We start from the raw sequence: 12,292 nt of genomic DNA on the forward strand, positions 1-12,292 counted from the left end.
TCTAATTCTATTGTAAAACTACTGAAAGAAAACAATTAGATTAATTGTTATTAATTAAAACCTTAAAAACAAAACAATTTATTATAACATTTTATTGAAAGAAAAAATACAGCAGAGCTCAAAAAGCTACACTTGTTATGCTTTATAAAGGTAGATGTTTACACAGGTTTTTTAAATGCACACATTCATGACATTATATCACAATATCAAAGGCACCTTTTCCTGCCACAGTATTAGATAATGAATAAAAAATATCAAATTAATCTTTAAAAAATCTAAAATGATACAGTATATTTTAGGATTATGTACATATTTGAAACATTTAGATATTTTTAAACACATTATTTTCATACGTGCATCAGAATTATCTCTAATTCTCAAAATATTATGGCACCAAAATTCTCTTTGTCAAATAACAAAACACAAGATGCTGTAATCTATAACCAAGCACCAGTTAAAGTCAGTATTTAAAGCTCCATCAGTTTGGCTTCTAACATGTGTAAAGTGAAGTGGGTATTTAAGATAACCATTGCAAAACATTGAGTCTCAATTTTTTTTGTCTTTAATTAGCTGATTATTTTAGAGAAAATGGGGAGAACTGGATGATTTAGAGCAATGTTTTTCTAATGGTTCAATGGAATCCTAGGGCTCTCAGAAGAAACTTCCAAGGCACAGAAGAGGGTTTGGGAAATAAGTAGGTCCATTATATGTATATTATATGTTAGAGCTTTGTGCAGGATTGAGATCATACAAAGAGTTCTATTGCTTTAAAATAAGTTTGAAAATACTAATTTGGAAAACTGCTTCAAAGCATATTTCATTTGGTTATGCTAACACAGTTTAAGAAATATCTTTGTCAAAACAGATTATCACACTTAGTCAGTTGCACAACTCAAGTGAAAGTTTATCTAAAAATGTTGCCTTCGTTGGTTACAGGGGATATAATTCTAAGTTTATCTGTACATTTTTAAGTCTAGAAAGACTTTGAATGGAATAATAAAATGTTATCATTAGCTCAATAGTATGACCAAAGAACATTATCAAATTATAGATCAACACATAAAAGTGGAGAGATAATCCTTTGATATATGGAATTAATTGTTTTAATATAAATGATCACTTCTGAAAGTGAGGCACACTATAATTCTGTTTGCTAATTTTAACTCTTATTGTATTTATGATGTAAACAAAATTAAAAATGTATTTTATTAATACCTACTTCAAAAAAAGAACACTTTAATAAGCACCTCAGATCTGGAATATCATTTAAAAAAATATTATTATTTAGGAAAATGGATGTCAAGATATATTATCTCTATTATCTTCCTAGAAAATTATGTCAATAGAGTCAAGCACTTTTTAATGCTCTCGGATTTAGAGAGTATCCAAGAATTTAAAACTGTTCAGCTTAAATTTTTATTGAACAGAAGAAATGGTTTTGTTGCAGGCCAAGTAGCCATCAAGAATTTGTCCTTATAACCACCAGAGGGCGCCGGTGCCTGCAGTATGGTTGGTGTAGGTGTAATCTAACCTTTACTGGAATTTTACATCGGCATGCTAAAAAATGCCTTTAAAAAAAAATTGAAAACTTCCAAGAAATATATTTACATTCTGTAACACCTAAATAATGTTGGGCTATTAGATTAAAAAATTAAGTGCACTGGCTTATTTAGGTTAAGATTAATTTAATAGGACTTTATTAATATTTCTAAATCAGGAATTGAATGGATAACACTTTTAACTATGAATAAAAAGAGAGTCCCTAAGCTCCTAACACTAACAGTTCATTTAGCACCACGTATTTAGCACCAGAATAGATACTGATAGTTCACACTTAATAAAAACTTTAATTCCAAAGAAACTTCAAAATTGTAGCAAGCATACGGTGGTTGTTATGCATTTTCAGCACCATTAACCAGTGAATTGTGTAACTTTCTAAGTTTTTGATTGACCTCTCATAAGGCAAAGTCAGACCATGACATAATTTTTAAAAATCATTCTGCATGCATTTAAATATGTCTTCCCTCACACATATAACAACAATACAAAAAAAATATATAAAACAAAGATAATATTAGACATTGATAGAAATCTAAGTTCACTCTACCTAAACACTTCTGCAGGAAAAGCCTTCCCTCCATCCATGTCAAGATTTGTGTCCTATGCTACCGCGGAACATAAGGAATGCTGTTACACACGGGGGAGAAGGCAGACCCCAGGTTAAGCATGACTTTTCCTTCCTGGACACATTCAAATTATCTGTTTAACTTATGTTAAGCAGGATATGAACACAAAACACATAACTGGCCTGAGTGTGTTTTAGATTTGCTTATGTAGATGTTATAAGTTGATCTAACACAAGCATGTATTAATGAGAAAAAGATATATTGTTTCAGTTCAAATATTCTGAGTAAATTGTATCGGGTTGAACTTTCCCTAGTGTTTGGTCAGCTCTTTGCTAAAGCTGCATGGAGCTTTCAAATGAATATTTCCATGAAGGTTTCGAATGAACACCACAGCACTGCCAATTGAATTTGGTAGGGAAGCCCTAATGGACCACAGAAGTGATGCTTAAACTACTGGACAGACAAAAACATGGTAACAATAAAAACTGTTTCTGCCACATTTTAAAAGCATGCTTATCCATCATAACCAGCAACATTAAGGGTGTGCCTACACAACTCAAATACAATTCTGTAAAGAAATCCATCAGTTTAACAGTGAAACTTGTCATTTTTCCAGTCTTTTGATGACATGGAAGCCAAAAAAATCTATATCGAGACAGAAATTGTTTACTTTTCTACTGAATAAAGGATGACATGAAAAATCTATACCAAAGATAAAACCAATGCTGTAGAATATGCATGCCAATTACTATTTCTTTTGAATGAAACCTATTAAAATGAAAACCTCAGTAATGACTATTTAAAGCTGCTCTTGAAATAGCTTATACCCACACCCTTTGTGCTCTGGGAATTACAGTGAGAAATAGCTATCCTAGCACCATTGTTGCATGCTGTGAAAAAATATGACACTCTGTGTTGATACTAGCAAACTTTCATTTGCTTTAGCCTGGAAAATAAAACATTTCACATGGCCACTTCATATTACTAACTTTAAAAAGTACAGATAGAATAACAAATATACCCGTTATATTTTCAGCTGAGTTGTTAAGTTATAAATAAACTTACAGTTCTAGCTGTGATTTGGAAAGGACTGTTGTGTACAGGTTATGAGTGTGTGAACCATAATCATAATCTGATATGTTTGATGATTTATCTGGATTGTTGATGCACTCAAAGCTTTGTATTTAAGACATTTTTGTTTTAATGAAACATGGAAAGGTGGGGTTCCTCTAAATTCTTGCAATACTCGACTTTTTAGTTAATTCTAAAAACCCATTCATGTAAACATTTATTACATTACAGCCACTATATAAGAAGCTGGTATAAATACAAAGATAAGACAGAATTTCTGCCAAAGGGGAGCTCAAATAATTTTATCTCAAATAAAATTTCACAACATTAATGATAATTTTAATATTCATGCATTTCTGTTAATATGGTAATTTTACCTTCACATGACAAAATATCATTATACTTTTTGAGACTTGAGAAACCAAGCTACACAAGTAAACCAGCAACAGAACTGGAACTGATAGTAACCTTTTTTGGTTTAATAGTACTTTTAATACTTCTGTAGAACTAGTTTAGCAAACTCAAGGAAGGAAATATTTTCTAGATAAAATCAAATGAATATCCCACTAATGAGGTTTCTCTTCAACTGCCTATATATATGTTAGCTAGAAGTTGATTTGGGGCCTGATTCTTACTGTTATTTCTATTTTTCATTTTAGTCTCCAAAAATATTTAGTTTTAATAAAGTCTCTATATGTTCCCACAAAAGCAAAGTAGTATGATATGAAAACATTTGGTCAGATTCAGTTTGTAAAAGGAATCAGGCCAATTGTTTGTCATCATGTAAACCTGAACTTCAGACGGTGGATGTTTCCCCCATTGGATCTAATTAACTATCTGTCATCTTTCAGTGCATCTACCCTAAGAAATTGCAAATGTGTAGGGAATTTTAAACAAGTAGTTTTCTTCTGTTATTTGTACTCTGGAACTAACCGTGTTTACTTATTCTGTGATTCTGTTGAGGCATTGCATAACCTGAACCATACACAAACGCACACATGCACGCAAATGCATGCACACTTGAAATGTAATGTGTTAAGTGTCTTGACCCATGTGTTGAATTCTCCTCTCTGAAAGTGATTCCCTGACTTGGAAATAAGCATTTTCAAAGTCACATGAGTGGAATTTTCATAGTGACTTTGATTTCCACCAAACTTAATGGAGAACTGAAAATTATTCTTCTACTTAGATATAGGAAAAAAATTTAGTAATTAATCCTTAGAAAGTCATCTGAAGAGGCCCCTTTAACAAAATCATAACTGTCTGTGGTGTGCACATGGGAACTTGCATATGATGCTCAAGGACCATGGTGATTAGATTGATTCTCACCAAGTAAGGATGGGCAAAGCAATGGAGAGCTGGAGGTGTCCTTGACACCTACAATGTTTATTTCTGACATCCCTCACCTCCTGCTGAAAGGCTTCAAGTTACACTAGACCTTCAGTTTATGCCCTTCAGAAGCTCTCCACCTGTTTGTGTGTGTGTGTGTGTGTGTGTGTGTGTGTGTGTGTGCAGTAACCCTATTTCTGTGACTTTTCATACCTGTGTCCTGAATCTTACTTCTCTTGGACCGTCTCAGTTTACTTAGGTCTTGCTTTCTACCTTCCAAAATCACAACTATTTACTCTCACCCAGGAATCCCTAGGCAGTTGTTAATTTTTCCCTGCCTCATTTACTTCCAGACGCTATAGCTACATTTTCATGCTAATCAGAAGCCTTACATATTACACAGTGTGGCCTATCACCTATTCCAACTACATGTGAATGTTGTTGCACTCACTTCCTCAAAATTACATGAAAAATAAATCTGTAAAAAAAGTAATAATTTTACAGCAATATAATTAGGTGGCATTATTTCTTGAATATTTTTGTGAGCTTCTTGAAGTCAGGAATCATATCATATTATCTTTGCATGATCAGAACATAACTATCAGAGTGCCTTGCCCATCGTAACCACTCAACACAGGATTCAATAAAAGAGATTAAGCAAAAGGCATGATTTGAACCTTACATAAATCAAGAGTATCTTTTGGGGAACCCAAGTAAGATAAAATATCTCCAGAATGAAATCTGTGGTTGCTTAATTAAATTATTATGTCCAGATATTACTGAGTGTTATTTTGCAAATTATCACTTTTGGGGCATTATAGAAGTGGGTGCTGAAGATGTCCCACCACCTCACATACATTTTAGAATAGGATTTTAAAAAATTTCCCTCAAGTTAACTACAAAATCATGTTACTTTCTATGTGTTATATCATCTATGTGTGTGTATATACACACACATACATTATAGGCCAAATATATATTGTATTCCTTAAGAACATAATTCCTTTGGAAAACAAGTTCTGGAATTGGATGCATCAACTGTGTCAATACTACATACACAATATTTTAATTTAGGCTTAGAGGTCAGAAAACAGAAATGGATGCTTTGTTTACCTCCAAGGATTAAACAAACATTATAGACAAACACTAATTTATACAATGAATAATAAAAGGAAAAGAGGATTATGATAAAATATGTATAATATGTGCAAAACTCAATATATATATATGCCTATGATTCCCAGAAACCATTATATTTCCTGGAGGAAAAGACAAGCTTATTTAAACCAGTATAGGTAGTTTGACGTTACTCCTGCAAAACAAAGATTGTCAGTACAAGACCCCCCGTAACTGGGAGGGCAAGCTGAACATGGTACCCCTACTTTATATGGTGCTTCTCCAATCCAGTTGCCCCTCGAAAAAAAAGAAGAGAGCATTAGTGCTACTTGCTTATTCTTTAAAATCTGGTTGTCCTTATGCACATGATCACGTGTTGACATGTGAGGATATTTTTAGAAGTCTGTCATTTTAAAAAAGCACTAAAAGTTATAACCATTTCTTATTTCTACAGTAACTTGTTCTGTATATCTTACTTTTAAAATGTTTTCTTTCCGAGTAAATTAATATTGTGTTAATTTACAGATAAGAAGTGAGGCACTACAATGCATGGTGACATTATTAGTCATCTGACACCAGGCTTGATGCTCTATCCACTCACCACAGGTGCCTGGTTCCTGCAGCAGCCTTCTGGAGCACATGGGCTGTGTCCACTTAAACTTACTTCTTAAAAAAACTCATGCTAATGTTATTATAAAGATAGTAAAGTATATACAGATATAGATATACACATGTTCATTATATATATAAAAATATATACATGTAATTCTGGGACGCTTTGAAACGGTGAAATGAGCAAGAAGTTGTTACAAGCATAAAAAATAGGTTTTAAGTGTTCAAAGGATTTCTTTCTCAAGTTGAAAAAATAGTTTAGATTCTCAGTATTCATAAAATGAGATACGGAAAACTCAGTGAGAGAATAATGGCTCACAGAAGCAGCCATTAAAGGTGATTCCAAAACATTTTCCCATATGTAAACTCATAGTTATAACTTTTAGTAATACTATTAGTTTTTTTATAATGCTGAACCTATTTAACTGAATTATTATGTGTTATCAATATTTTTCTTCATCTGTCATTATGGCCATGATTATAGTGATACACCAAATTCACCATTTAGGGTAGTTAAAAACAGCCACAATGCCTTATGTTATTAAACTCTTTTAGCTGCGAGGAAGGAGGCAATGAACGTATTCTCAGTAACATGGTGATTAGTAACTACAGTACTAAGAGACAGCAATACAGCCAGTGATGTGAAGGAAATTGAATGGTCAGGAGAAAATTTGGTTGTAGATAGTAAAAAGTCAGGGTTGAAGATAAGACAACAGTGTAAAGGCTAAAATATGAAACAAGTGGGTCTCATCTTTAAGACCTAAATAAGACCAAGCAGGTGACTCATACAGTGCATCTACCAGACATGAAAATATCCTTATTCAGTCAGTTGAAAGGTCACATTTTTATGTATAAAATATCTGTAAAGGAAAATTTGTCTGTAAAATGAAAAATATGCTGATTATTCATATTACAAAATGAGATGAGATTCCAAGGCTGCCCACCTCTATCTAGCTTATTCTACACTCTGCCTTCCAGAGACGCTTCCTCAAGCATAATTTTGGTAATGTTACATGTTAGCTTATGAACATTCAAGGAGGTCCATTCATCAAGAGTGCAGCTCACTCCTTTATCCTAATCTCTCCCATTCTATATTCATAATCTTATTTCCCTCTATATCTTTACCCAAACCTATAAAAATATATGAACCCAGCCTGTGGTATTTTAATTTCATATTTTTCAACTTATTTTACATAGCTTTTAGAAATTACACAGCACATATTTTTGGCAATGTTAACTTAGAAATACAATTTTATTATATAAAAATTATTATATATTATATTACAAACTTTTACACGAATGGAGGATAATTGTATTCAGTAGTAGATCAGTCAGTTGATAAACATATTATTCTTCCTTCTAATTTTTACTGTTTCATCTAATTCAATTCATTCTCATTCTCTCATTTCTCTCTCTCTCTTTCTCTCTCTGTCTCTGTCTCTGTCTCCCCCCCTCAACCCCTTTCCTTCTCTGTTTTATTTTGCCCCTGAAAAACAGTTATACTTGAGATGACTTCATATTGGGATTGGAAGAAACATATCAACTATCAGTCAGGATTTTAAAACTTTCTTCATTGCCTAGGTTTCAAAAGAATGGTTCTCTATTACAGCAAATATAGCATACTAACACAATATCTTAAACTCTTAGACTTATAAAACAATCAGACATCTCATCAATAATACTACAAAATTCCAATCATTGGCCAAAAACAGAATAGTTAAATGAATGTAATAAAAAAACTCTTTCACTATTTGAGTACTACTTGGCCTATTTATGTCAGAAAGAAGGGTTAAAGTCTTAATAGGAAAATATACAGTATAAAACTGAAAATATCAAACAAATGCAGTTTTAATGCTTATCATAATGCCGCCACATTTTACTTTCCAAATCTTACTATTCTAATAACTGTGGAGAAGGGACCATCGGGAAAATTGCTATTTTTCTAACTTTGCAAAAACACTGCCACTGGCATACTACCATATAAATGAGTAATGCAGTTATTTGTGAAACATTTTCTCATTCCCTCCCCATACTGGCAAAGCTGGAGAAAATCTTTGTTTGGGACTTACTTTGGAAGACACCAGGAGTGTCATAAATCCTTTGTACATTTTAGTATTTATTCCAAATGGGAACAGACTCATGTATAAATACTGGAACATTTTATCCAAAGAGTCATTGTTATCAAAAAGGCATTTTATCAGATGTTAACAAATGCTTATTTATCCTCATATTATAAAGAATGTTCATAAATATGAGCCTATTTTATAATCTTTGATCAATTTTCACAATACCTTTTTATGTATGCCATAAGAAGAAATTACTGAATATTTTTTATATTGAAATTTAAATCATGGCAAAGCTTTCATTAAAAAGAAGTCATAGCATTTAAATTTTCCTTTTTGATTCTGAATGCCTTCTTAACCATCTATGGAAAAAGTAAACTGTGATTTTAATTTTACTCTTAAAAGAAAGAAGAAGGGCTTGTTTTGCTTTCCTAGTGAAAAAGCTAAGCCAACATTCTAGTACTGATTGATGAGAATATTGTGGTGTTGATAAATTCCCTAGAAGATTCTTTCCTGATGCCTTTTATATAGCTATCAAAAGCCTAGAAGCATGTTTATTTTATAATTACCATGTATAAAGAAAGATGGTAAGGAGAATTTAGTGACTCTCCAAATCACAAATAGCCTTGCCTGCAATTTTAATCTAGAATCCTTGTGAAAAAAAACCTTTCAGCTTATAACTTTTCAGATATACAAGAAGATGGAAGATTTGAGGATTAGTGCTTGTTAGTTAAGTCTTACTCATATTATTTACTTGTTAAAAATATCTATCAGACTGAAGATATTTAACATCATTAAAGATTCCAAGAAGTAGAATCCAACTGGATACTTACTTTGGGGCATAGTTGCATACCAAATAAACTGCACTGCGCCATACAGCTCCCCAAACATTCATGTTTTGACAAGTATGAATTGCACATCCTATTCGATTGGAAGTGGCCCAAACCATCTGAGAAAGTAAATCGATATACTGTTATTGAAGTTGGAGTTAAGAAAATTCATGTTCACCAAAATAGTAAGAGCATTTTTTAAAAGTATGAATCAAAAATGAACAAAACAGTTAAAATAACCTGTGTATAATGTGTGCACATGGGGCCAAAACATCTCATAGGACATCTGGGATTGCAATCCTGGGGATATGGAAAAGCATAATCTTTCACTTCATCATACCATGGCTTGACCAACTGGAGAATAGAGCGATATCTAGATATCAAGAAACACAATGAGAACTTAGAGTACAGTAGTGGCAATATATAGTGGACTCACATTAAATTATAAGTTAATTGGTTCTTTTGCAGATTATTCATGGTAAATCAAGAGCATACCCACCCCTCACAATTACCATCATCACCTAGTAGAATCCCCTATTCCTCCAAGTAGAGCCAAGCATGAAAATGCCCAGGAGTGGAGCAAGTAATTCTGTATTTGTCTAAGTATGTGTCTGGTTGTTTCAAAAAGAGAAATGCAAATCTTTCAGGTATTATCATCTTTATCTTGTTTTACCAATGTCAAAAATTTCTTGCATCAGAATCTTATATACAATTAAGAATTAGATATACAAAAGAAGCTGTGATACTAGACTCAGTGTGGATTTTTTTTTTCCCTTAAACTTGAATCATTTTAATTTAATGATTGTACACCTGATTTTCCTCCCCTATATGGAAGAGAATGAGTCTTTGGAATATTGGATGATGACATTCCACAGTGGTAGAAAAATTATCCTATTACTGGGAACAGCTTTATCCATTGTTGCATATACTTGCATATACTTGCATATACATACATGTGTCTATGTATATATACATATATGTGTAAATATACTGAATTTGTACAACGCACACAGATACAGGTATATGCAAACGTGGGAAGGTTGCATACACAATAATGGCTTCTGCCACCATCAAGGGATTTTTCTGAGGTAGAAGAGATAGGATACAGGATACAGCCTGATCCTTTCAAAGATTCTGTGAGATAAGTGTAGAATACAGGCTAAGGGAGGGTGCTCCAAGGGTGAAAGGGAAAACTGTTTTTTTTAGGCCCTTTTAAAAAAATTAAATAATCCTTGAAGACATCTAAAACAGTCATAGGCCAAGCATCAGTGCCTGACACATAGTGAGCCCTCTTGCAGATATTACTTGAAATTGGTGTCACTAACCTTGGAGTCCATAAGCAATAAAGTTGTGTGGATAAACAGTACCAGTGAAACTACTTCCTACCTTCCAGTTCGTACAGATAGATTTTGACCCAAAAATCTCAATAAGTAAGAAGGTCCATGGTCCCAAATGCAAGTAGCTGCCCAAGCCTCTGCAGATTTTGCAAGATTTTCATCCCAGACCTGTGAAAGGGAAAAAAACCTTCAGCTTTACTGGGTTTGCTAGTAGCAAACAAAAAGAGAAAAGAAATGGCACTACTATTTCCTAAAGTTCTTTAATTCTGCTTCCTGACTAGAAGAAAGCAAATTTAGACCATTGTTATTCAGAGTTCTACAGTGAAATATTGTTATTCCTCAAAAATCTTTATTGTTTCTACAGGGCCATCTAGACCTAAAGTCCAGACATCAATTTTGGTAAAGGATAGGTTAACAAAAATATCGTATCCAGATGTAACTTGGAGATAACTCATACTGACCACTGAAGTTTGAATCCACCAAAGTCAATTGATTTCCCTAGAGTTTATTCACAGCAAAAAGGAGCCATGCTATTGATATATCTTAAAAATTAATGAGATCAAATTTATTCAAATCAATGTACCAAAATTAACAATGTCTTATATTATAGTCTAACTTTTTTATTGAGCTATAATTGCTATATAACATTATGAGTTTCAGGTGTACAACTTAATGATTTTTATGTACATATATAACGTGAAATGATCACCACAATAAGTCTAGTTGACATCCATCACCACACACAGTTACAAATTTCTTTTCTTGTGAAGAGAACTTTTAAGATCTATTCTCTTAGCAGCATTCAAATATACAATACAGTATTATTAACTATAGTCACCATGCTGTATATTACATCCTCAGGATTTATTTTATAACTGAAAGTTTGTACCTTTTAACCACCTTCACATATTTCACACACCCCACCCCCCAACCTCTGGCAGCCACCTATCTGCTCTCTAGATCTATGAGTTCAGTATTGTTTTTGTTGTTGTTGTTTTAGATTCCACATATATGTGAGATCATAAGTTATTTGTCTCTTTCTGACTTATTTCACTTACCATAATGCCCTTAAGTTCCATCCATGTTGTCACAAATGGCAAGATTTCCTTGTTTATTATGGCTGAATAATATTCCATTTATCTACTTATTTGTTGACAGACAATTAGGCTGCTTCCATATCTTGGCTATTGTAAATCGTGCTGCTATGAACATTGGGGTGAAGGTATCTTTTTGAGTTAGTATTTTAGTTTCCAGACTAATACCCAGAAGTGGAATTGCTATATCATATGGTAGTTCTATTTTAATTTTTTTGAGGGCACTCTATACTGTTTTCCATAGTGGCTGCACCAATTTACATTCCCACCAACAGTGCCCAAGGTTCCCTTTTCTCCACATCCTCACCAACACTTGTTATTTCTTGACTTTTTGACAATAGCCATTCTAACAGGTGTGAGATGATGTCTCACTGTGGTTTTGATTTGCATTTATTCCAACTTTTAAAGGTCAAACTATATTAAATTATAATATGATATAAATGATGTTTTATATCATTTGAATATTTGATAGTAGTAATAATATTAGAACTTACATTTTAATTGTTATGAGCTGGAAACATAGATTTATTTAATGTAACAATGTATTTAAGTGAAAGGAAGTTAATTTAGTCACTTTGAAATAAAATAGGAGAAAAAACTGATGAACCCTTCAGAAACACTTTTACCCTAGGAGGCCACGGCACCCACCCTGAAAAAAGATTTCTTAGTTACTTAGAAGTTGTCTTAAATTAGAAAAACAAAGTCATCTTAACA

The 12,292-nt window shown here is 32.8% G+C and overlaps 1 protein-coding gene and 1 long non-coding RNA gene across 4 annotated transcripts in view; both read right to left on the bottom strand.

Moving 5' to 3' along the window:
* LOC309614866 overlaps positions 1-12,292 on the bottom strand; it is a 527,064-nt gene that overhangs the window by 30,604 nt on the left and 484,168 nt on the right. The gene's annotated exons all lie outside the window — the stretch shown is intronic.
* PI15 (peptidase inhibitor 15) overlaps positions 78-12,292 on the bottom strand; it is an 83,734-nt gene continuing 71,519 nt past the window's right edge. For all 3 annotated transcript variants that reach the window (XM_082363629.1, XM_082363628.1, XM_082363627.1), the window contains 4 exons: positions 10,534-10,652; positions 9,388-9,520; positions 9,151-9,266; positions 78-5,939 (listed from right to left, as the gene is read on the bottom strand). In XM_082363629.1, coding sequence (XP_082219755.1) covers positions 5,804-5,939; positions 9,151-9,266; positions 9,388-9,520; positions 10,534-10,652 — 504 coding nt within the window. In that variant the 3' untranslated portion in view covers positions 78-5,803. The remainder of the gene's footprint in view (positions 5,940-9,150; positions 9,267-9,387; positions 9,521-10,533; positions 10,653-12,292) is intronic.

Source organism: Balaenoptera borealis (assembly GCF_965194805.1).
Source record: "Balaenoptera borealis genome assembly, chromosome: 17".
NCBI lineage: Eukaryota > Metazoa > Chordata > Mammalia > Artiodactyla > Balaenopteridae > Balaenoptera > Balaenoptera borealis.